The sequence below is a fragment of the Apodemus sylvaticus genome, chromosome 20 (genome assembly GCF_947179515.1).
Source record: "Apodemus sylvaticus chromosome 20, mApoSyl1.1, whole genome shotgun sequence".
Classification (NCBI taxonomy): Eukaryota; Metazoa; Chordata; class Mammalia; order Rodentia; family Muridae; genus Apodemus; species Apodemus sylvaticus.
In genome coordinates, this window is record NC_067491.1 from 41,494,960 (window position 1) to 41,520,577 (window position 25,618).

At 42.7% G+C, this 25,618-nt stretch overlaps 1 protein-coding gene across 1 annotated transcript in view; it reads right to left on the reverse strand.

Moving 5' to 3' along the window:
- Window positions 1-25,618, reverse strand: part of Ntn4 (netrin 4) — a 123,700-nt gene that overhangs the window by 12,234 nt on the left and 85,848 nt on the right. Inside the window, exons 6-7 of the mRNA XM_052165503.1 lie at window positions 2,214-2,427; window positions 1,747-1,856 (exon numbers count right to left, since the gene is read on the reverse strand). Coding sequence (XP_052021463.1) covers window positions 1,747-1,856; window positions 2,214-2,427 — 324 coding nt within the window. The remainder of the gene's footprint in view (window positions 1-1,746; window positions 1,857-2,213; window positions 2,428-25,618) is intronic.

Genomic DNA, 25,618 nt, shown 5'->3' on the forward strand with positions numbered 1-25,618 from the left:
TTGTGTGCATTTTAGGGTATGTGGTGTGTGTATGTGTGTGTGTGTTAGAGGCTAGAGTGAATGTCAAGTATCTTCTTTAGTTGTGTACTTTATTTCTTGACACAGGGGTCCTCTCACTGAACTTGAAGCTTGCTGATTATAGCTAGATTGCCTGGGCAGCAAGCCCCAGGTGTTCTTTGTCTGCCCTTCTTTCCTTTACCTCAAGAGCAGGGATTAAAGGTGTGTGCCAAAATAGTTGTTTTGTTTTTGTTTTTAATGTTTGTTCTGGGAAATTATTGTGTAACAGTTTCCTCCTAGATTGAAACAATCCATCTTTCAGGGAAGCTCCCTCAGGAAGAAGATAAACAACTCAAAACAGCTTCAGGAAGTCCCTGAAACTGACCAGATTCACTAGGCCACTCCTTGCCAGTGTAAGCATAAACCTGAGACTGCCCCTAGGATGAGGAAGCTGATGGAAGACTTTCAGATGAGCAGAGGCGCCATGAAGACGCTCAGCGGAGAAAAGCTGCAGAGACCTGACCAGCTGTTTGAAAGAAGCAGAAGCCAGCTGAGCTGCCCAGGAGGGTGGGACTTACTGAAGAACCTGGACAGGACACTTCCCGACCTGTTGAGCTGCCTGCTGGCTATGCACTGTTTCCTACGTGTCCCAGATTTTGTGAGCTGTCACCCACGCTGGGGTGGGCTTTGGTGATACAGATGTTTTTTGAGTCTTTTCTGCCTCTCTAAGTGACTCCTCACCCATATTCTTGTAAGTAATCCCAATAAAATTCATTGGTTCACCAAGCTGGACTTTGGTGGTATCCGTATTTGGTGTGTCTGGGTTTCCTATTGGGTGAATAGACCTGTATGTTGTGTCTCCCCAGGAAAAGTTTGTCATACAACAGAGATCAGATTCAGATCCTTCTGCTTGCTGTGCAAGCATTTGTTGACTGAGTCATCTCCTCAGCCCCATCTTAGGTTTAAACACACAGCCTTGTAGGGAAAAGGAGAAAATAAACCAGATACAGGCTGTGTCAGAGGCAGAGAGCGACCTCCGTGGGTCAGAGATGATGAGGCGCGCAGAGTCGGGTAGGGGGACAGAGATCATAGATCCTTTGGTTCTGATTTTAGACTCAGGCAGCTGTGGTCAGGAGCTCAGACCTACGAGGTAAAGCGAACTCAGGTTGAACCACCATGAGGCAGGCACTTTTTAAAGATACAGAGTGGGGTTCGGGTTTCCTTGATAATGAAAGGAAGTTTGAAAACTAAAACCACGGCCTTGGTTTTTAGTTTGTGATTTGCAAAACTAGGTAAGTGGGCAACACTGGGAGCTTTGAAGTTTTACTGTTATGTTCTACATTTTTCCCTGCTATATATTTTAATATAAAATTATAGTATATAAATATTTATTTATACATGATATAACTAAATTTATATATAATATACAAAGATTTATATATCATATAAAATTTAGATATATCATATGTATAAACAATAAATATATACAATTATATACTAAATACATATAAATATATTTATTATATATTTGCATATCAAATATAAAATCATAAAATAAAATAACAACCCATTTAAATAATCCTCAACTGTTTTTCACTTTCACAGCTATGGGGACTGGCCATTCATTTATTAAAACTCAGAACTAAAGAATGCCCTTCGGAAGATTCAGAACACTGTCTCCTGGTTTGACACAGTCAGCGCTGCCTGAGCCCAGACCTGGATGTACGGTAGCCGCCCTGTGTGCCTCACCTGAGTGTCGGAGTGCAGAGAACCCCTGCTCATCCTCCCAGCTGGGCTCACTCTTGTTGTGCAGAGAGTGAAAGGCGGGGACTTCGTGGTACCAGTCTATGTCAGCATTACTAAGGGAACAGAACACAATGGCACACTTAGCGAGAGATGTCTTAGAGACCATGGAAAAATGAATCTTGCCATATAGACTCAAACCTTCCTATCTACCTACTTACTTTCACTTTCTAGTAACAGTGCTGTGTTAAAAGACTACTGGGCAAAACAATTTATTTTGCAAAATGAATTAGGTGATTTCCCTATTTGTTCCCCAGAACAAATTTTTGGTTCTTCAAACTGAAAAAAAAAAACCCCATATTTTTTAAAGTTATGTGCAGCTGCATGCACTTTACTTAATGGTATTCAGTCACCTCCCAATCTCTGAAAGCTTGAACTACTCGAAGACAAGAAAGAGAGGCATGCACGTTCACCTGCTGATGCAGTCTCCCGTGAGCGGGTCGCAGCTCCCTGCACAATCACAAGGCCGGCAGCCATAGTCTCCGAAGCCCCAGTATCCCACCATGCACCTGTCGCAATGTGGCCCTGCCACCCCAGGCTTGCAAGGGCAGTCACCATTGCTGGGGTCACAGAAGGTCACTGAGCTGAAAGGAAGGATCGCTGATCCAACCGGGTGGCAGGAACAAGCTAAAACAGAAGAGACGTGGGCAGGATGAACGTCTGATGGTCACCTTATGCCTGGCAAGTGCCTTCACCTCATCAAACAGCATGTCTCCGAGAGGCATCCTTTAGCCAGCTGGTGTATGCTTGGAGAACGAAAGATAATTACACTACAGAGAAGCAAGATATAATTAGAAAGCATTCCCGCTGCAAAAAGAACCTCAGAACTCATTCTAAAGTTGAGAGCGTTAAATATAAACACCTTTTGACTGAGGTGCCAAGGACAAGCCCGTGAGGAAGGTAGAGAAGGAACGTTTAATGAGAGAAGAATTACAAGTAGATGATGTTTTAGAGCAGTGGTCTTCAGCCTTTCTAACGCTGCAGCGCCTTAACACAGTTCCTCATGTTGTGGTGACCCCTGAACATAACATTATTTTTGTTGCTACTTCATAACTGTAATTTTTCTACTGCTATGAATTGTAATGTAGACATCTGTGTTTTCCGATGGTCTTGGGTGACCTCTGTGAAAGATTATTTGGTCCTCAAAGAGATCAAGACCCACAGGTTGGGAACCAAAGTCCTGGATGTCAGTGAGGCTTTTAAGGAAGAGGATAAAGTCAACTGTCTAACACAGCTACTGTAGAGAAGATAAGAGAGAGAATGGTTGTTAGGTTTAATGTCATGAAGGCCTTCATAGGAAAAGTTTCAGTTCAGTGGTACACAGGGAATGTGATTAAAGAGAACTCCAGAGAGCATCCAACCATGAGATCAGAGCATATGAAACAGAATAAGGATTTGTGTGCATGCGTGTGTTTGTGTGTGTGTGAACAAAGTGTGCATGTGAATTCCATATGAAATTTGCTTATTTGCCTCATTATAAGTTATAAACCATGGCCTCACTTGGGTCCTCTAACTGATGCTTAATTCTTTTTCTTCAATTTTACCTAGATTAAAGACAAAATACTCCCCACAGTGGCCTCTGCAAAACTTCTCTGGACTTTTCAATTGACTCTACCCTGTTGGTCTGATGATTGCACTGACAAACTTGTCTGGAGAATCTGTCCACCTCAGAATGCCTTCATACTGTTCCCACTGCCCCCTGCAAGAGTAAAATGAAACATGGTGGAAGAGATCTTGGTTCAGGCTCCTGCCCCCTCAGCAATCTGATTTGGAGGAAGAAGCTTACCTCTGCTGATTCTTGGCTTCCTCACTATGCTGTCTATGTCTTCTGAAGGCCAAAGTTATTCTAGATGATTCCTCTTCAACAAGGCATGTAACACACAGCCTGCTACTGCCCAGGGTAGATTTTCTGCCATTACTTTTCAACTAAATTTCTAGATCTTACTTTCCCTTTAAAATCTCTAAATATTAGTTATCTTGACTTTCAAATTTCCATGTGATGTTATTGCTCCAACTTTTTAAAAAAGATACCCAGATTTTCATCTCAATTTCCATGCCCGAGACTATGAAAATAAGACAAAGAATATTTCAAGACTGTGTGTGTATTATACATACATACATACATACATACATACATATAATGTACATATATATATATATATTCATGTGGCTGTGAGGATTAAAGGGATCATGTATGCAAAGCCATCACTGTGGAGTTTGACAGTTGATTCGTAGAAGATTAATTAATTGGGTGATAGAAATTCTAACAGAGGTTATAAGTTCTATGTACAGTAAGTGATGCCAGACATGAAGGAATTTTATTTGTAAGCTTGTAAGGAAAACAAAAAAGTAGTGGGTAAACGTTCCCATCACTGTGATATGCTAGAGGTCTTTATAGGAACACAGCAAAGATGAAGGCAACATAGCCTGAGATAACCCCAAAGGGCTCATAAGGCTGTAGTTCTCAGGTGTGTGAACTGGGTTTAAAAGAGAGAGTTCATATGCTGACAGGAGGGAGACGTAGGCACTCACTGGAACTCTCATCGCTGGACTTTTTAAGAACAATTAAAAAAATTGCAATTGCAGCGAAAGCACATAAAAATTTACTATACTAATTATTTTTTTAGGTGTATAGTTAACTTTAACTTGAACTATTCTCATGGATTTAGTGGCTTAGGAAGTTTTCAATTAGGAAGTTTTAAATGGGGATAGTTCAATTGTGGCAGACACAGACAGGGAGAGGGAAGGGTAAGATTTGGCAAGGACATGCATACGGCAGGGAGTGTAGGAATGGAAAGAATTGTTTGGGTAGAAAAGTTCTGCTTGTGTGGGATTATTCTGGGTGGGGTGGGCTGAGACAGGGTTTCTCTGTGTAGCCCTGGCTGTCTTGGAACTCGCTCCGTAGACCAGGTTGGTCTCAGAAATCTGCCTGCCTCTGCCTCTCGGGTGCTGGGATTAAAGGCGTGTGCCACCACCAGCTAGCTTCCTGTGTTTGTTTTGAAAGATGGAGAGTGTTTGAGGCTAAGAACCCTATGGAGGATAAAGAACCATAGAACAGTAAGAAAAAGATTTATAAAGGGTTGGAGAGATGGCTCAGCGGTTAAGAGCAGTGACTGTTCTTCCAAAGGTCCTGAGTTCAATTCCCAGCAACCACATGGTGGCTCACAACCATCTGTAATAGGATCTGATGCCCTCTTCCAGTGTGTCTGAAGACAGTGAAAGTGTTCTTGTCATATACATAGAATAAATAAATAAAAATAAAATATTTAAAAAAAGATTTATAAAGACCGTCTAGATGAGGCAATGTTGTCGAGGGGAAGCACGTGTGGAGGAAGGTTTGAGCTTTCTACCTTATAAAAAGGGGGTGACATTGTTTATGAAGGTGAGCAAGAGAAGGCTGGGGTGTATAGAGCTACATGGGGATGAAGGTTGCAAAACTGGGAGAAAGACATGAACTCAGGGTTAGACATCTATGAGCTGTGATGCACTTGTGGGCTATGCTAATAAGTCATAATGGACAGCTGGAAATAATCTGAGGGGGAGGAGAAAAGTTGGAGGATTCAAAACACAGTTTAGAGTTTCCAGTCAATGGTAGCTGAAGCCAAGAGACCTTGGTAAGAGCCCCTTCCCCCTCCCCCCCAAGGTGTGCAGAGTGAGGGGACAGTCACAGCTGTGTGGACGCCAGCCTTCCAATACAGACAGGTAGAGGAAGAATAGCTTAGATTGCCAAGGGTTAGACAGGGAGGTGGGGGGAAAGAAAACCAGCTATGGAAGATAGAGGCTGAGAGAGTTCCAGGCAGTTAACAGCGTCAAACACTGCAGAATGCACATGTCACGTAGGACTGACATTAGGCCCGAACCAGGAAGTCCCCAGTGGTTTTCTGAGAACAGGAGTTGAAGATAAGGTGGCTGGCACAATCCTCCTTGAAGTTTTAACCAGTAATCGTGAGATCAGGGCTCTCAAACACTCCCGGGTAGTGGTATGACACTGTTGTGTGTGTGTCACCCCCTTGCCACACCTTCCACATGCCTTCTTTGGTGGAGAGCCATCTCGATGGCGTCATGCTGCTCCTTGGTTTGTAAAAAGTATGCTTTATCTTCTTGGAGAGAATCATTTGTTCGTTCCGTTATTCATTTACTCGAGAAGAATTGAGAGCTGCTGATAATAATAATTCTAGTGTGCTTTGCAGTTTGGAAAATAACAATCATTAGCCCAACACTGCACGCTAGGGCCCCTGCCTATGTCTCTAGTCTCTGTTTTCATTATCCTCCTGCACATACCCCTTAGCCTAACTAAATGATCCCTACCACTTCTAGGCACACATGCACTCTTTCCTGTTTCTCTGCTGTTCTTTGGAGAGGGCGAACGGGCCCGAGCCCTCCCTGCACACATAGTTTCCAGAGTTCCACACATCACTCATGTCTACCTGAGACAGCATCTCCAGGTCATACATCTGAGGTGGTGAGTGCCCAGGGCGAGCGTGGGTAGATAGATAGAGGATCCTAGATGGAAGTTGCTTCACTATTTCTACCGTGTAGGGTTCAGGGACTGAACTCAGACACCAGGCTGGGCAGCAAGCACTTTAACTACTCTCCCTGACAGAGCCAACAGCTGCAGCAGTCCAAAGGCAGAACATTTGAAACAGAAATAGAATGATATTCCCAAGAGAAGCGCAAGTTGTAACATCCCTCCATAGCCCTCTCCACTTCCCCAGGCTTGGTGTCCAAGGTAGCTAGCTATTCATGGTCCTAAGGGCCAAGTCTGCTGTCTTTAAGGAGTCAGTCCTAATTCACACAATGGAGGTAATCGATACTATTACTACTTCTTGTTCTTGTTCTTCTTGTTCTTGTTCTTCTTGTTCTTGTTGTTGTTGTTGTTCTTCTTCTTCTTCTCCTTCTCCTTCTTCTTCTTCAACTTTGTTTGCTTTAAGGATAGCATTTCTTCTTTAGCTTCGGTAGCATTTATTTTTACATTAGAAACTGTGGAGTTTTCCTTTTTTTTTTCTTTGTGAGGATAACATCTACCTCCTACAATGCTTATTTAATTACACATTTCAGATAATAAAAATGCTCACTAAATCGAATTAAAATGCAATGACAAACAGGCTTAGCAAGTGGCAAAGGGGACAACTGTGTATTTATACAAGGCAATAGTTACCTATCCATTCAGTCAACGAACATTTAATGGACAGCTAGTATGGGTTAAGCAAGTATTAAGCAGACTGCTAGGGATCTAAGTTGAACTAGATTAAGTTTTGCCCTTTGAAGAGACTCACAGTTTATGAGAATAGTCAACCCTCAGGGGCTGGCCCTAGGCCTCCTACACATATGTAGCAGATGTGCTGCTTGGTCTTCATGTGGGTCCTCTAACAATTGGAGTAGGGGCTGTCTCTGACTCTGTTGCCTGACACTGGATCCCTTCCCCTAGCCTGGATGGGCCTCAGTAGCAAAGGATGAGCTTAGTACTACTGAGACTTGATATCCCAGGGCAGGGTGGTACCCAAGAGGGGCCTCCCCTTCCCTGAGGAGAAGGGGAGGAGGTAGTGGTGGGGGAGGGATTTGTGAGGGTGGGACTGGAAGGAGAAGAGGGAAGGGGACTGCTATAGGGATATAAAGTGAATAAATAATAAATTAATGAAAAAAGGAAAATAACTATTCCAACACAAGTACAGAAAAGATTTTAATCTTTAAAACACTGAGTTTCTTGTGATGATAATGTCATTTAAGTTGGATGCAGGTATGTATTGCTATGTCTTTCTTTATCAAGCTACCTAATTTTTCCAAGTTATGGAAAAATCTTGACTGGTTTTGACTGGTTATGAGAATCTTCCAGAATTCTCTCTTAAACTATCAAACCACTACTGAGTTACCACTTGTCCTTAGAGATAATTTCTCATTATTACTGGGCTGTATACATATAATGTATGTATTGTGTGTATGATGTATATGCACATATGGTGTATGTATGGTTACGATGTGTAGGTGTGTGTCTTCCCTGGCACATGGTTAGAGGTCAGAGGACAACTTTGTAAGGCCAGTTCTTTCCTTCCATCCTTATGTGTCTCAAACAGAGGGCACAGGGCTAGCCTGGTAAGTGCTTTGTCCTGGTGAACTATCTTGCTGGGCACCTGGTTTTATTACTTATTTTTAACTAAACAATGTAGAAAGTTTACATACCATGGAACATGAACACACCGAGATAACATGTACGAAGCAGCACAGACACGTCCCTAAATGAAACCACTCACAAGAGCATAAAACTGGATGATTAAACTGGCCGTTGCTGTGTCGCTTGCTTAAATCTTTTCTGTTCTCAACAGCTGCCACAGGAGATTGAGACCGAAGGCAGATCCTGTAGGTCCCCATGGGACCCACTCACAGCTTTCCAGTAATGGAAAAAGGAAATAAAATAAGATAAAAGTCTGTCTAGGAGTTGACCTCTTGGTAGGACCTTACGTTTTAAAACTGATACGCAGGTCAGGAATGACTAGAGAAGAATGCGACTCTATCACGTGTGCTAATGGATTCCTGTCACTGTGACTTTTTGCATAATAACAAGACAAAAATACCAGTGAGAAACTATGCAGAACTAGCTGCAGGCAGAAGGCCCGGGCATCATCCACTGCATGCCTCTTAGGCTCCTGACGTTTGACGGCTGTCAGGATCTGACACACAGAATCTGCATTTCTTTTTCTCTTCCAGAATGCATACTTTAAAAAAAATTATTGTTGTTCTTTAGGAAGATTGGGGAGAAGCTGTCTGTAGGTCATAACAGTTCTGAGTTCCTTTTTTTTTTTTTTTTTTTTTTAGTTTTTTTAGGACAGGATTTCTCTGTGTAGCCTTGGCTGTCCTGGAACTCACTCTAGACCAAGCTTTCCTCAAATTCATAGAGAGACTCCTGCCTCTGCCTCCGTAGTGCTGGGATTAAAGGTGTGTGCCACTGTATCCAACTTTTTTTTTTTTTAAATCCAACTCACGCATTTATTTTTCTATGATGCAAGGAATTATTTTATTTTATTTATTTTATTTTTTACATTTTTGTTACTATACATCCACAGTGTAAGCTACCGGGCTGCATCCGTGTATTATCACACAAGTATATAATGTACTCTGAGCACATTGTCCCTCCAGCAACCTTTTTATCCTGCTCCCTTTTCTTACCCCCCCCCCCCCCCATTAATTCTTCATTTCTCTGGGAAGTTTCACGTATACTTTAAAGTCATATGCACATAGACTTTTATTGTGTCCACATAAAAGTTAGAAACCACAAATGAAAGCAAAGTGCTATATTTACCTTTCTGAGACTGTCAAAGTTTTGACAGACAGAATAGTGCAAGTCTTTGACGTCTGCTTATTGTTAGACGGGAACCCCTCAATAGTGACGATTGCATGACATTTTCTAATTATTATTGTCACTGTGTGTTGTGTGGGTGTGTATAGCTTCCTGGAGTTGTTTGTCTTTCTCCTCCCTTTAGGTGGGTTCCTAATCTAGACCACTGAGTCATGTCACTGAGTCATAAGCATACACTTAGAATACAAACGATTTATTTTTAGTAGTGCATTATTGATTGGGGGTGTGTTCTACTGGGAGAAAATCTAAAGTAATAGTACACAAATTTTAAGCAGAAGATGCCATAACAGGTTCATTTTGAAGGGTGGTTCTTTTCCCCAGAACTGAGGATCGAACCCAGGGCCTTGCGCTTGCTAGGCAAGTAACCTACCACTGAGCTAAATCCCTGACCCCCATCCAAGCAATGAATTTTGATCATTGTTAAGTGAGATACAAATCCTGTCTACAATATATGTCTGTAGGAATACATCTATAATGGGCATTGCCTCTTTAAAACGTTTCCAGGAAAGAGATTGGACACGCAGCTTCTCTGGAGGATTTTCTAGCAGGAAGCACAGCTGTTCATGAAATAGTGGACTGACACATTTTCAAAGAACTTTGTACATACCAAGTTAAACATTTATTCTGGCTGCAGGAGCTGATAATAAATACAGCTATTTGGAAATTTGCCTATAAGATTTCTTAGAAAAACAGAAAACAAAACAGGAAATACAATAACGTTGGTAAGGGACAAACTCAGGAGTCAGATTGGATGGGTTCAAGACCAGGTTATGAGACTTATTCCTTATAAGCCTTTATAAAGTCCGTTTCCTATTCTCATTAATCAGTGAGATGAACAATACATCACAGGGCAGCTTGGAGGTGCATAGGACAGTGTATGCTTTTAGCAATGTGTCAGAAGTTTGTGATGCCAAATAATCAATACATTATTTTATTATTTATGATATCTTCTGCCTAATGTATATTTTAAGATGCTCAACATCCATCCACCCATACACCTCCCTGCTTGCTACCCATCTATCCTCCATCCGTCTGCCTGTCCGTCCATCCATCCATCCATCCATCCATCCTTCCATCTATCCACACATCCATCCATCCACCCATACACCTCCCTGCTTGCTACCCATCTATCCTCCATCCGTCTGCCTGTCTGTCCATCCATCCATCCATCCATCCTTCCATTCATCCATCTCTCCACTCACCCACCTATCCACCCACACATCCATCCCCTCACCCATCTATTGACTCACACTTTCGACAGGGAGTTCCTGAACTTTCACATCAACATGAACTGATAGAAGCCAGAGATATGAGGGGAAATACTAAAAATTACATCTCTTGGGTGAAGGAAAGCAATGACCAAAGGCAGTGAGTGTTATGATGGAGTTAGTCCGTAGTGGGTGAGAGTACACAGGGAAACCCAAAAACGACCTCATGACACATACATACTGAGACATTTGTTAAAAGGGGATAAACAATCCAACTGGCTTTCTAGTTAGCCTCTTTACCTTGCCCTTGGGAGGAATGTAGTGGCAACATTGTAGCATACCTTTCTAGATTACCCCACGCATTAGAATTAAGTTCCTCTTTGGTTACACCGTTCTTTGCTTGGATAAAAACATCAACCTATCACTCATGTAGTAAATCAGAGCAAGAAGAAAAAAAAATAGGGTGTGATTTATGGTCCCGCTGCTTGTAGAGAGTGAACCTGTAATGAAATGTGGGGCAGGAGTCAAAGCTGCTCACCCTCATGAATTTAAGAATACAAATGTCAGAAACAAGAGCCTGGATCCCTGTGGTCACCTGTTTTTTGGATGGATAGTTAAGGCTCGAGTGGTGGTGGTGGTGGTGTCCCAGGGTACCAAGGTTGCCTTTTCGCTCCTATTCCCACCTTCTGCAGAACTGCAGCCCCCGTTTGGGTGTTTCCCACTCAGACTGATGCCATGACTCCGAGAGCTCACCATAGAAAGGGCACTCAGGGCTCTTGAGCAGCGTTACCTGGTAACTTCCCTAACTTTTTACTGTTCTGCTGGCAAAAGATACACCGAGAGCAAAATACCCTGAACGTATTTGTTCCTGATTTAGCGTTTCTAAAAACAGTACTCAAAAGTTCAAGGCCCTCAGCTGGGAAAGAAGTGGCTGCTTGGGGACCTTTCACCAGCGCGGACCGTGACCACGCCCTCCTGAGTGCAGCGCCTCCCAGGCTCCCAGCATTGTTTTCCCCTGGAAAGGCCAAGGCCCTACCCAACTTCTGATCAGGACTTTTTTTTTTTTAAATAGCAAAGACATTTCAGGAGGTGGCAGCTGCCTTGCTGAGGCTCTCAGAGGGAGTGGGGACTTAAAGGGGATGATTTGGGGACACAGTTCCAAGCAGAGAGGAGATAGTATAAACTGTTACTAAAGTATTGAGTGTGAAATTAAATAGTAGATGAAAGGCGCCTCCTATCTTTCTGAGGGCCGCTGTGTACTCCGCCCATTCATTCTCCGACCATCTCTTTGATAGTAGCCCAACAGCTACAAAAACAACCAGTTTTGCTAGCGGATGAACAGCTATGACACTGAAAATAAGGTAAATGGGTCTCACCCTGTGAAAGGCAAGATCACAGCTTAGGAACGTTTTCCTAATGATCCCTGAAATGATAAATACATTTCATTCTGTTGACAGCTATCTATAATAGCTAATGTGCACGTCAGACGTACTGTTTTCACACCAAAATCAGGCTGGAATAAGCTTAGGAAGTAATCCAAATTAACATTTGCCTTTAATTTACTGAAATTTATTCTCTCGTGAGTTAGCTGTCCCACGGGGCATAGGAAAATCCATCACAGGTTAGAGGTGCTTTTATTCAATGTCTTAGACAGTATGTGGAAGGTATATTTCCTATCTGCCTTTGGTAAAATTTTAAATGTATAATGTAAATAAATACTGACATCATGGCCTTTATTTTAAATCCGTGATGGTGGTTGATGCTCAGGCCTCTATTTGGTTTGTGTGTGTGTGTGTGTGTGAGTGAATTTTTTTCCTGTTTACCAATTGTACCCGTGCCAGTTTCTATTTATTCCTGGAGATATCTAAGGGATCTTACATAGTTTAAAAAAGAAAAAGAAAAAAGAAAGAAAACAACTCTATCGTCTCAGTGTGTGACTTTTTAAAACCAGAGAAAGTACTTCTGAATATAAAGATGGATTCAATTTACTAGAAAACTTCCAGATATGATTTTATGTACGTTACTTGACTCTGAAGAATTTGGCTCTGCCATTCACCACCATTATTTTTACTGTCTGGATCATGCTTTGAAAAGAAATACCACCTGCTCACTAGCAGCAGGCCAGGAGCAGACCGGGGCCGTCTCTAAGGAGCCCTTTCCCTTCAGTGAGAAGCCCTGTTTCCTACTGACAGCACGTGCCTTAGAGCTTTCCTCTGAATGGAGGGGATGAGTCTGGCCTATAATCCGTCACGGCATTTATTTCCCCTTCCTAACACTTTTAAAGCTTTTAATAATAGAACCATACAGTGAACTTTTCTATTAGCGTAGAGGCTCTGTTTTGTTGTCTGTGGAATGACCAGAATAGGTTTGGCACATGGTATGTATTCAGTAAGGTGAGGGTTTTTGTTTCTTTCTTCCTTTTTTTAAATCCTTGTTTTTAAGATTTTTTATTTTATTTTTATTTATTTATTTATTTATTTATTTATTTATTTATTTATTTATTTATTTATTTTCCGAGACAGGGTTTCTCTGTGTAGCCCTGACTGTCCTGGAACTCACTCTGGAGACCAGGCTGGCTTTAAACTCAGAAATCTGCCTGCCTCTATCTCCCAAGTGCTGGGATTAAAGGCGTGCGCCACCACCGCCCCGCTAAGATTTATTTTTTTTATTCGTGGTGTGTGTGTAGGTGTGTGTGTGTGTGTGTGTGTGCTTGCATGCTTGCTCGATATATGTGTAGTTGCCCATGGGGGCCAGAAGGGGGCATCAGATTTCCTGGATCTGGGGCTCCGTGTTGCCATGAGCAGCCATGTTGGTGGCAGGAAGCAAACTTCAGTTCCCTGGAAGAGCTCCAGTGCTCTCCATTGCTAAGCCATCTCCCCAGCCCCTAGGTTGGATTTTTGAAATGAGTAGTTGTACTGGCTGGTTTTGTGTGTCAACTTGATCCAAGCTGGAGTTATCACAGAGAAAGGAACCTCGGTTGAGGAAATGCCTCCATGAGATCCAGCTGTAAGGCATTTTCTCAATTAGTGACCACTGGGGGAGGGCCCAGGGCATTGTGGGAGGTGCCATCCCTGGGCTGGTAGTCCTGGGTTCTATAAGAAAGCCAGACAGGAGAAACAATCCAATAAGCAGCATCTGTCCCTGGGCTCTGCATCATCTCCTGTCTCCTGGTTCCTGCCCTGTATGAGTTCCAGTCCTGACTTCCTTTGGTGATGAACAGCAATGTGGAAGTGTAAGCTGAATAAACCCTTTCCTCCCCAATTTGCTTCTTTGGTCATGGTGTTTAATTGCAGCAACAGAAACCCTGACTAAGACAATAATGTTATCTGGTATTTCTTAATGATTGGTCGTCTATGGTCTTTACTAGTCTCTTACTGCCTCGTGGTTATCTCTATAGTAGAGTGTGAGGCCTAGAAAGTAAAAACTACATCCACTAAAGCCTGGATCTGTAGCCAACCTACTTTGGCAACTCAGCCTTTGTTGAATGAGTGAATGAATCTCGCTGTAAGCATGGAATGATGTTCTGTTTTGGTAAAGACCCCAAAAGACCACACCCACTCCTTTTATAGGCTTTAATATTCTCTTAGCACTATTGCATGTAACACAGAGATACTAGAAACAGAAAGATAAAGCACACAAGACCCTCAACAAGCCGGGAGACAACTTACACAGCCGAAGCACAGGCCATTATGTGGAGTCATGTGGGCACAGCTATTTCTGACATTTAATGCTCCACTTAGTTCGGTTCTGTTATTTATTATTTGTGATAAAAAAATATTACAACTCTGCAGGAGACATTCTCCTCTCCAAATAATGCCTTTCACTGGAAGCAATTTTTCCCACATTCATCAATCTGAAATTCCTTTTCTTGCATGTAATTATCTCTAATTATTCCTCTTTGTTGTAGGGCAATAATTTGTCTTAAAATCGCCACTCTGCATTCCTCTACCCTTTTTGGGTATCTATAGAAACTTTCAGTCTCCTCTCTGGGAAACAAGTCCTGGTTATTCTGAATATGTTTACCCTCGCTCACAAGTATACAGGTTCATTCCTGCCTTTCCTCTCCCGTTTGTTTCTGTGGCCTGTCTGAAACTCTTGCCACTTCTGTATTTTGTTTTGGTTTTTGTTTGGTTTGATTTTTTCCCCCCTGAGACAGGGTTTCTCTGTGTAGCCCTGGCTGTCCTGGAACTCACTCTGTAGACCAGGCTGACCTCGAACTCTGAAATCTGCCTGTCCCTGCCTCCCAAGTGCTGGGATTAAAGGTGTGCACCACCACTGCCCTGCTTTCTTCCATATTTTTTTTTCTAGTCAGATCCTTAGGACAGTGGTTTTCAATCTGTGGGCCTTGACTTCTTTGGGGGATGAACGACCCTTTCACAGGGGTCACACATCAGATATCCTGCCTATCAGATATTTACATTACGATTTATAACAGTAGCAGAATTATAGTTATGGAGTAGCAAAGAAAATAATTTTATGGCTGGGGAGTCACCACAACATGAGGACTATATTCAAGGGTGGTGGCATTAGGAAGGCTGAGAAGCACCAACTTAGAAGGACGGTAGTTCTTTAGATTCAGACTTTACCTGGCTGTTTATCAGGAAACAGAGCACTCTGCAACACCAAATGCTTTTTTTTTTTTTGAAAAAAAAAAAAGATCCTTTACAATGACTCTTGTCTCTAAAAAATATATATAGAGAGAATTATATATAGAATTCTATATATACTTATATATGTATAGAATTATATATATAATACAGAATGAATGTATAAATTTATAACTATAGAATTATATAGTTATATATTTGTTTTAATAATATACATTGTTATATATATTTAACAACTCTAACTGTAACTATATAATTTGTTTTCAAATAGCTCATGGTGTACAGTAGAATTCCTTAGGATTTTGTAGCTCATTGACTGCATCTAGGTCTTTGCAGCCGGACTAACCCGGGTCTAAAACACACCTGGATAAATGTGTGATCATGTTAAGCCTGGTGTCCTGGGTGGGAAAGCAGAGCTGGCGGTCCTGAGCTTGTGTGCTATGTAAGCAGCCTTTGCCACTGCCCGGTGCAGTGCCTTCCCACGGCAGCCATTTAACGTTACCCTGTTTCCTTCCTCCTAATTTTGTCCAGATCTTTCTGAAGATTTGGATATGGATATATTTTCCTTGCTTAATGTGTATCATCTTCATCAAATGTAAAATGGTATCTGATTTATTTATTCAATCAACTTCACTTTCTCTTTGAGAGACACTGGAGAGAGTTCATTAACATCTATTACTTTCCAAGTAGATTGTGTGTGTGTGAGTATGTGTGTGCATGTGTGTGTCTGTGCATGTGTATGTACCTGCGTGCATGTGAGTGTGTGTATGTGTGTACTCTGGGAATTGAACCTCTAGGTGAATGCTTTCCTACTAACTTATGTCTTCAGCAATTTTTTCTTTCTTTTTTATTTTGAGACAAGCTCTCTCCATGTAACCCAGACTGGCTTTGAACTCAAGATCTTCCTGCTTCTGTCTCCCAGTACTGGAATTAAGGTGTGTGCTACACACACATACACAGTCTTGACTGGCTTCTATTCATCAGTTTGTAATGGTTCTTATAGGGAGAGTACAAATGTTAATACATTAGTTAATCTTTTAAAAGAATTACCATAGTATGGTTACTATATTATGCTATATTGAATTTTTTCTATTTCTTTCATTTTATTATCCCTCTGGTTTTACTTTTTGGATTAAGAATAAAAAGTTGCCACACTGCTGGTTCTATTTGCAGTTTGCTTTTCAAAAACAGTTACTTCACTTTGACTCTACATTGGAATCATCCTCACTTGCTTCCAGAATAAAACAGAGAGATGCCTGTGTTGTTCGAATGCCACAAAATGAACTTATATGGCTTTGCCAAATTGTACTTGGAAAGGAAGAGCCCACAGGGGTGGGGAGGTCACTGTCTCAGGAGACTTTTCTGGCACCTGAGAAGCGGTGCCGTGGACATAGGCTCAAGAGTTGAAAACTGCCGGGTAGTGGTGGTGCACGCCTTTGATCCCAGCACCTGGGAGTCAGAAGTAGGCGGATTTCTGAGTTAGAGGCCAGCCTGGTCTACAGAGTGAGTTCCAGGACAGCCAGGGCTACACAGAGAAACCCTGTCTCAAAAAAAAAAAAAAAAAAAAAAGAGTTGAAAACTGAGGATGTCTCAGGTTCCTAACTGTGTTTTATGGTAATGGTAAGGCATTCTGGATTTCATTATTGTAAAATTTTTTACCTGAAAGCAAATGGATAGGAAAGACTCTGTATACACAAGCAGGAAATGAAATAGGTGACAGAGATCCAAGTGGAGAGAAATACGTAGGCTTTATCCTATGAATGCAAGCAGGCTGTGTGAGTAGACTCTGAAGGACTGAAAACGGCCACCCACCCAAGGCACGTGCATTTCTTCTGTGCACTCAGTTCTTTTGGCCTAAGCCAGGAGGAAGAGAGTGGGAAGAAGCCAGGAGGAGTTGAGGGTAAGCTGTTTGGATGACGGACTCTCTGGTGTAGGTAACTGTAACTAAGGAACCAGATAGGATCTTAGTAAACACTTGGTTTAGGGGTCGGAGCATAGAGGACGAGTTTATTTTTATTCCCTTGCTCCTAAAAGGCAATTGGCTGTATTCATCCTGGCCCCTGGGGATGGAGGAAGGCGTATGCTAACCGTCCCAGAGGTTGCTACGGTGGTCTTCTGCACCGTTTTCTGGCTGCTACTTTGCTTTCCATCTTGAAGAAGACAATGCCATGGGTTAGAAGTGTGTTTCTTGACATTAAAAAAAAAAAGTTATTCTGAAGGATCTAACTGGGTGTGTCCTAAGAAGAGCTAACTTGGTTCTGCAAGGCATGCGTTCAAACATCTGTTTTAAACATGCTCTCTGAAAGTGAGGAAAATTTGCACAGAAGCATCATGGGACGGCTGTCAATAGTCTATGCCCAGTCAAATTCCCACCCACACAACACTCAATAAATCCGTTAGTGTTGAAAAGATGGGGATGGGGAAGGAGAAACTCTGGGAGGAACTGGATTCAAGGATTACTTCAGTGCCGGCACAATACCGTACCTACAGTAGTCCAACACTGTACTGTTCCAAAGTGGGTCAGTATAGGACAAAAGGAAATGTCAGTGTGGTGGTAAGCCACGCTTAGCATAAACCACCCCCCACCACACACACACACACTCCATATCCTACGAATAAGAGGTTCGGCAATTGGACTTTCCAGATAATTATTCTGCAAGGGTTGCACAGAAAACAGGCATCTTGGAACTTCTTTCACAGATTTTCTTGGACCAAACCAGGTCCTATGCTAAACATCTTTCTTGGGAGACAAAAACTGCAGGTTTTCTGCAGGAGGCACAGCTAACTCAGTGAGGAGATTACATTACAGGTGGCTGTTAGCTCAGCCTCTTCCATCCCAGGGTAGAAGTGAACTCAGCTGGCCCCAGCAGGAAGCCAGAAAGGTTAGATCAGAATCACCAATGATGATCCATTTCCGGATCACTTCCCCCATTGGGTTTTCGGAGTCAGGAGATCTGCAAGAGAGCTCCCAAGAGACTCTGAGCCACATCCAGGCTCCGCCCACAGAGGGCGGTGCTTGTGCCTGGTGGTCGGTGAAAGTGTCTAGACTGTGTTCAAAGGATGGAAACATCCCATTTACAGTCTATTTGGTTTCCTAATGTAAAACATTGGCGGTTGAGTATCTAGTTCAGTGGTAGTGTGCTTGCTGAGCGTGAGAGACTCTAACCTCCATCTTCAGTATCTCCCATCCTTAAATCTGGTACCTTGCAAGCGGCTAGAGTGGGAATATCAAAACCGTAGACATTGTCAAATGCTACAGATTAGGACTCTTCCCCCATCCCAGTGAAAGACAGTACACCACTGGGTGCTACAGGGCTTAGTCTCCCATTTTCTTTCTTTTCTCTTTTCTTTTCTTTTCTTTCTTTTCTCTTTTCTTTCTTTCTTTCTTTCTTTCTTTCTTTCTTTCTTTCTTTCTTTCTTTCTTTCTTTCTTTCTTTTTTTTTTTGGTTTTTCAAGACAGGGTTTCTCTGTGTAGCCCTGGCTGTCCTGGAACTCACTCTGTAGACCAGGCTGGCCTCGAACTCAGAAATCCGCCTGCCTCTGCCTTCCAAGTGCTGGGATTAAAGGTGGGCGCCACCACTGCCCGGTTTCCCATTTTTAACATACCTGTCATAGCCAAACCAACAGGGGTTACAGTCACATAGGACCAGAGGTTTCTAAGAGGTCTCTTTGAAAGGAACTACGCTCCTTTGTAGCTCAGTCCATAGAAGAGGGAGAACTCTCCCTTCTTCTCTCCCCTTAGCAACTGCTCGGTTTGATCCTGTTTCTGTTCTCAGCCCTAGATTCAGCTAGGAGACTCACATTTCCCTAGTGTTTACAGACCTTAAATGCACTGTCCTTGAAAAACACTTCTTTTCCTTACTTGTGTAAATAAATTCAGTTTCAATGATCTCCACTTGTCTTAAGTAAACAAACAACATCTTAGGAATCCCCAGAAGTGATTTCTTGGCCTGGAAAAGTGTGGTGGACAGTCAGTCCCACAGTAGACTCTGGTTAAGGCTGAAATAAAGAGGAAGTGAAAACAGATGATTTCATTGCTCACAGGAATTAATATATTGACCGTCGGATTCGGTGCAGGGCCATGTTTATTCAGGTTCGATGGATCTGCGACATCAACTAAAGTATGCAAGTAAGGCCCCGTTGCATTTAGCACACCAGGAGGGCGAGAGGCACAAAACCACTCAGAACATTAATGGGGCCAACAAATCCTTGGCTACTGGGCAGGAAGCTAGCCGACCTGAGAACTGATTTCCAGGATTCAATGTCCTTCTATTTGCAGTGAGCTGAGGTGACCAGGTGCCTAGCCTACTCAATGTATGGGAGCTGCTCTTAGTGGCTTGTCCTTTCATTTCTTAGAGAATTCATCTGAGGCCAAGGACACTCGCTGAACTGGAAAGCAGGACAATGGTTTCAGACGGGGAAAGAAAGCAGTCCATGAAGGAACACCACAGGGGACTTCCTGAGGAAGCTTTTCTCAGACTTCTCTCATTCTCTCCTCACCCTCTCCCTGAGGCACACAGCGCATCTTTGCTCCCACACCCCAGAGATCACAGTAGTGCTTATAGGAAAGCACTTTTGAAAAAATGTTCAGTGAGCTGGTTCACGCTCAGCCCTTTGGAGAGTGAACAGAGTCCTGTGTGTTTACTGGGTGTCAGTCAGGGCTCGCACATCATCGGCACCTCGGTGTACTGTCCTGACCCGTTACTGTAAATTTCTCCCCATCGAGTAGGTAAGGCCTTAGGAAGACCCTGGCATCTTACACACCTGGCAATTACCACAATGCCTGGCAGAGGGGACAATAAATGCTTTCAAGCAAAGTCTTGTATATAGCAACTATACGAAAAAGTAGCAGTGAACGGCACCAAATTAAGCATTGAGGAGTCTTTTTTTTTTTTTTTTTTTTTTTGGTTTTTCAAGACAGGGTTTCTCCGTGTAGCCCTGGCTATGCTGGAACTCACTCTGTAGACCAGGCTGGTCTCCATCTCAGAAATCCACCTGTCTCTGCCTCCCAAGTGCTGGGATTAATGGCATGCACCACTACTGCCGGGCTGAGGAGTCTTGAGGTAAAGAAAATGTCAGTGAACTCACATCCTAAATTCAAAGCCACAGGGAAGTATCCCTTCTTGTGATTTCTACTAATACTTCATGGAATTAGTGTCCTAACTGGGGCTCAAACACATGAATCTAGATTTCTGTTTTTCTCTCAGTAAACTTCTTAAAATGTATTTAAACATTCTAAGTTTACATGCAGACAGAGATAGAATCTTCGGTTTTATTTGGATGCTGGTTTAAGTAGACGGTCTTGCTAGCTCCTTTGAGCAGTTTGGCTCCAGAGAGTCCTTGAATACTTTTAGCCTTCCTTGGAAAGCTTCTTGCAGTCCTCTCAGCTTCTAAGTCAGATGAGGACTTGTTAAAGTGAAGTTTTGACTTTGTCTGGGTTGGGATCCCGGGTTCTGCATTTCTAAGTAGCAACCAGATGATGCCAATGAGATTAAGTCTGGACCACACACAGAGGGCAGGTTGTTGTTCTGCCTTGGTAAACTCAGAACAAATAAAACAAAATTGTAATTCTGAGTAAAGTCTTGTTGATGGAGCCACACAAGGAAATTGGACTTTTTCCCTTTTAGTCAACCTGTTTTCTTCCTTCCTTCCTTCCTTAAATTTTATTTATTTTTATATACGTGAATACACTGTAGCTGTCTTCGGACACACCAGAAGAGGGCATCAGATCTCATTACAGATGATTGTGAGTCATTATGTGGTTGCTGGGATTTGAACTCAGGACCTTCAGAAGCAGTCAGTGATCTTAACCACTGAGCCATCTCTCCAGCCCTAAACCTCTGTACTGGCTGGTTTTATATGTCAACTTGACACAGGCTGGAGTTATCACAGAGAAAGAAGCTTCAGTTGGGGAAGTGCCTCCATGAGATCCAGCTGTGGGGCATTTTCTCAATTAGTGATCAAGGGAGGAGGGCCCCTTGTGGGTGGTGCCATCCCTGGCCTGGTAGTCTTGAGTTCTATAAGCGAGCAGACTGAGCAAGCCAGGGGAAGCAAGCCAGTAAGAAACATCCCTCCATGGCCTCTGCATCAGCTCCTGCTTCCTGACCTGCTTGAGTTCCAGTCCTGACTTCCTTTAGTGATGAACAGCAGTGTGGAAGTGTAAGCTGAACTTTCCTCCCCAACTTGCTTCTTGGTCCTGATGTTTGTGCAGGAATAGAAACCGTAAGACAACCTGTGTTCTTGATACTACATTCCATGAAAGGGAAGCAGAAACTGACAGAGAGAAGGCACCTAAGTACAGCCATTCTCCATCAGGGTGTCTCCTGTGAGTCTGTGCATCACAAACACAACAGATCCTGTGTGTCATCGGCTTTATCCCCAGACTTCACAGCTGCGGAGGACACACAGGGAAACAGTTGACTCACAGACACTGGTACAGAAGTAAGGGAACCGCAGTGAACACACTGCCAGTTAGACACGTGACAGGGAGAGGATTTCCACAGAATTGGCTGTGTTCTGAGATGGACTGCAGGCTCAGAAAGGGGAAATAGAAAACAAGACTTGTATTCTAGAAGGAAGTGGATGTGGATATCTGTACCTCAATGCATCCTGGAATATTCATGAAATAAATGGAGCTGTTCTCCCAGCTGTGCAGGGACTAAGTAGAGAAGAGAAGAAAGACAAGTCTCCCCTAATACCTACCTGCCTCCTGAAAGCCATGCTAAAAACACCAGATTGCTGTCGGCCATTTTCGTAATTCTCCTCCACGGTACACTAAGGAGCATGTAGATACTGCCTGACTAGGAGGGATCAGCAGTGTAGCGTAATTAGAGTAGTTTTAAACTGATCCTTTCAGTAGCCCAGAAGAGGTGAACCTGGGGATACCTTAAGAGGTTAAAGGGCTCAATCGGGGAAAAAAAAGTGATTTGTGGTTTTGTTTGGTTTTGTTCTGAAGGGAGTGTTAATGTGGTATTAACACAATTGTCACCGAGATGGCGGCGTTGGTCTTCTGACCAGCTACAAGGAATTCATTTTTGTTTTCTAGTTTCTTCTCTTGTACCCTTCGTCTAAAACTCCAGATCCATGAGTATTTTAGGTCTTAAAAAGCCAGAGCTGACATCCTTTTTATATTTGGCAAGCATATGAATCATAGGTTGTCACAGAACAGTACCAAAAAAACAAAAGAAATTAGAAGATATTCATTTTGGCTCCCAGTCTGTCAGGAACCCTTTCCTTTTTTTTTTTTCTTTTTCTATTGTTCAGACTTGTTCAAAAAACATTTCACCTGTTCTAATTCTTCATGTGGTTTTTATTTTATAAAAGCCAAGCAAAATGCAAATTGTTAAGTAAGGACCATGGTTTAGAGCACAAAAGTAGTTGCTATACAAGACTGACTATTTGAATTTGACCCCTGGAACCAGTAGTAGTTAGTAGTAGTAGTAGTAGTAGTAGTTGTTGTTCCTGGGTTTCGGCACCAAATGTTCGGTTCATAAAAAGGGAGAGAGGTTTAGAAAATGGTATATGGTGGTGTGGGGAAGGGGGTGCCTAGGCAGGTCCATGCCCAGATATCTCTTTCCCCTGAGGGACCGGACACACACAGACATGGTATAGAATAGAGTTTATTCCAGGTAGAGGATGGGAATTAATGGGGTAGTGTAGGCAGAGAAAGGCAGACAGAGAGAGAGAGAGGGAGAGGAGTGGCAAGCAGCCCCTTTTATAGTGGGCCAGGCCTACCTGGCTGTTGCCAGGCAACTGTGGGGCGGGACATACCTGGCTATTGCCAGGTAATTGTGGGGTGGAGCTTAGACAGAACCCTAACAGTAGTAGTAGTAGTAGTAGTAGTAGTAGTAGTAGTAATAGTAATAGTAATAGTAATAGCAGGGAGAGGACGGGTAGAGGCTGGAGAAATGGCACAGTAATTAAGAGCACTCATTGCTCTAGCAGAGAACCTGATTTTGGTTCTCAGCACCTGTCTTAGGTAGCTCACAACCACCTGTAACTCCAGCTCCACAGGATGTGACGCCCTCCCCTGGTCCCTGATGGCATTTGCATTCATGTGCACATAGCTACACATAGACATACAAATAGAGACTTACAAATAAGATAAGAATCTTTAAAGAAAGGTAGGTACCGTGTTGCTCATTTGTAATCCCAGCATTCCCATGGTAAGATGAGAGGTAGAGATGGGACAGTGACATCTATTTGTTGGAAGCTGTAGGCCAATCAGCCTGAAGTCTATAGCACAACAGCAGAAACAAAAGAGACCTTGCCCCACCAAGTTAAAAACCAAGAACCAACTCTTGAGAGTTGTCCTCAGACCTCCATATACACATTCCTAAATCCATACACATACTCATACATACACACGATCATACACACATGCTTATATATACACACTTATACACACACAGAGACAATTTAAAAAATAAGTTAGTGAATAATAATAATGCTTTTAAATGAATCTGAATTATACATCATTGAAATATATTGCAAATATGGAATACTTTACTAATTACATTTTTGCAATGGCTTCCTGTGTCCGAGAAACTAAACATCAAAGTTTTTGTTTGCTTCAAGTCAGAATCTTACTGTATTGCTCTGGCTGTCCTGGAACTCACTATGTACACCAGGTTGGCTTCAAACTCACTGAGATCTACCTGCCTCTGCCTCTGCCTCTGCCTCTGCCTCTGCCTCTGCATCTCTGCATCCCAAACACTTGGATAAAGGTGTGTGCCACTACATCCTGCTCAATGATCATCAACATTTTAAAGACAGCAGTCAAGGCTTTCTAAAATCTAGCCAAGTCCAGTACCTCTCTGAGTTTCTTTCACTGTTTACCCTCTACTCTTTACTGGAAATAAGTGTTTGCTCTCCCATCTTGATGCTCAAATGTTAATGAAACGTCAGAGACAGAATGCGCTCTAACCAATATAAAACCATGGGGAAACACATCTGTATCAGTGCTTTCAAAACTTTCCTGGGCCTCAGAATGATCTAGAGGGCTTCTTAGACCTCAGATTCACGAGTCCCATCAACAGACTTTCTGAATGTGTTGGTGTCTAAGTGTGTGCACATCTAACGTTTCCCGGGGGGACGCTGCTGATACTCCCTCAGGGGTGATGCTATGGAGACCACTAGTTTGTTAACTTTACTAAAGTTGAATTTGAGAAGCCCAAGGATGCTGGAAGTGGCCTTTGAATAATGTAACAACAATCCTTCGGAGACGAAGCCATCTCCTTTGCTCTTCTCAGACAGTGAGCACTGGCTCATGGTTTCATTCCAAGTCAAAGGCGAGGTTGTCCTTAGGCACATGTGAGTCACTCCCTGCCCAAGTCGCTTCTCTGGTGTCATCTCCCACGGCACCCCAGCTCCTACCCTAGTGTAGTCAAGCTCCCCCTGCCCTCCCAATCATTTCTTTGGACACACTGGGTACCTTCTTGTCTTGCAACACTTGCTCTAGGGATCCTTCTCCCTAGAACATTCTGCACTCAGTCAAATACTTAGCCACCTTTCCCACTGTCTTCAAACCTTGGCTCATCTTGCCTACCTAGTCTCGAGAGCCACCCTCCTCCTTATCCAATATGGCGCTTTGTCCCTCCTCTTCCCACTCTCCGTCCTACCAGCCATGTCTTATTTTCCCTGCTACGGCAACGCCAGCACTTATTTCATTCTTCCACATTACATCTTTATCATTTATATTTCCTGCTTGTCTCCTCTATAAGAATCCATGCTCCCCCAAAGCAAGGACTTCTGTTTTTGTCCCTTGTGCCTCCTAAGCTCCCAGCACATAATAGGTCCTCAATAGACAGTCACCGAATGAATGAATGAATGAATGAATGGACAAATAAGTGAACATATTAGGTGCACTGAATTATATTGTATTTGAAGAAAATGTTACACACACTAGAAAATGTTGCCTGATTTCCTGTAAGTGCTATCTAGGTTACTTAGTAACAAATTATTTTGTTCTCCTCTCTTTTATCTGCGGGGTAATGCATTTTGATCTTTGAGGATTTTTACTAGTGGTCTGAGGCTGTGGAATAGGCACATACATACATACATGCATACATACATACACTCTTTTTTTCTTTTTTCTTTCTTTCTTTCTTCTTCTTCTTTTTTGTTTTTTGTTTGTTTTTGTTTTTGTTTTTTTCGAGACAGGGTTTCTCTGTGTAGCCCTGGCTGTCCTGGAACTCACTCTGTAGACCAGGCTGGCCTTGAACTCAGAAATCCGCCTGCCTCTGCCTCTCAAGTCCTGGGATTACAGGTGTGCGCCACCATGCCTGGCAGAATATACACACTCTTTAAACATACCCAGTATAAATGGGGTTGGATTGAACATTTCCCAAATTGAAGCATTTTTTTTTTCTGAGACAGGGTTTCTCTGTGTATCCCTGGATGTCCTGGAACTCTGTAAACCAGGCTGGCCTCGAACTCAGAAATCTGCCTGCCTCTGCCTTCCAAGTGCTGGGATCAAAGGCGTGTGCCACCACCACCCAGCAAACTGAAGCAAGTTTGTATGCATTTCTTTTAGTCAGCATATAGAGATAAGAATTCTTTGTTTTTGTTCAAAGCTACTGTGGATTTTGAAGATGTAACTATTTTTTAAAAAAGATTATTTATTTATTTATTGATTGATTGATTTACATGCA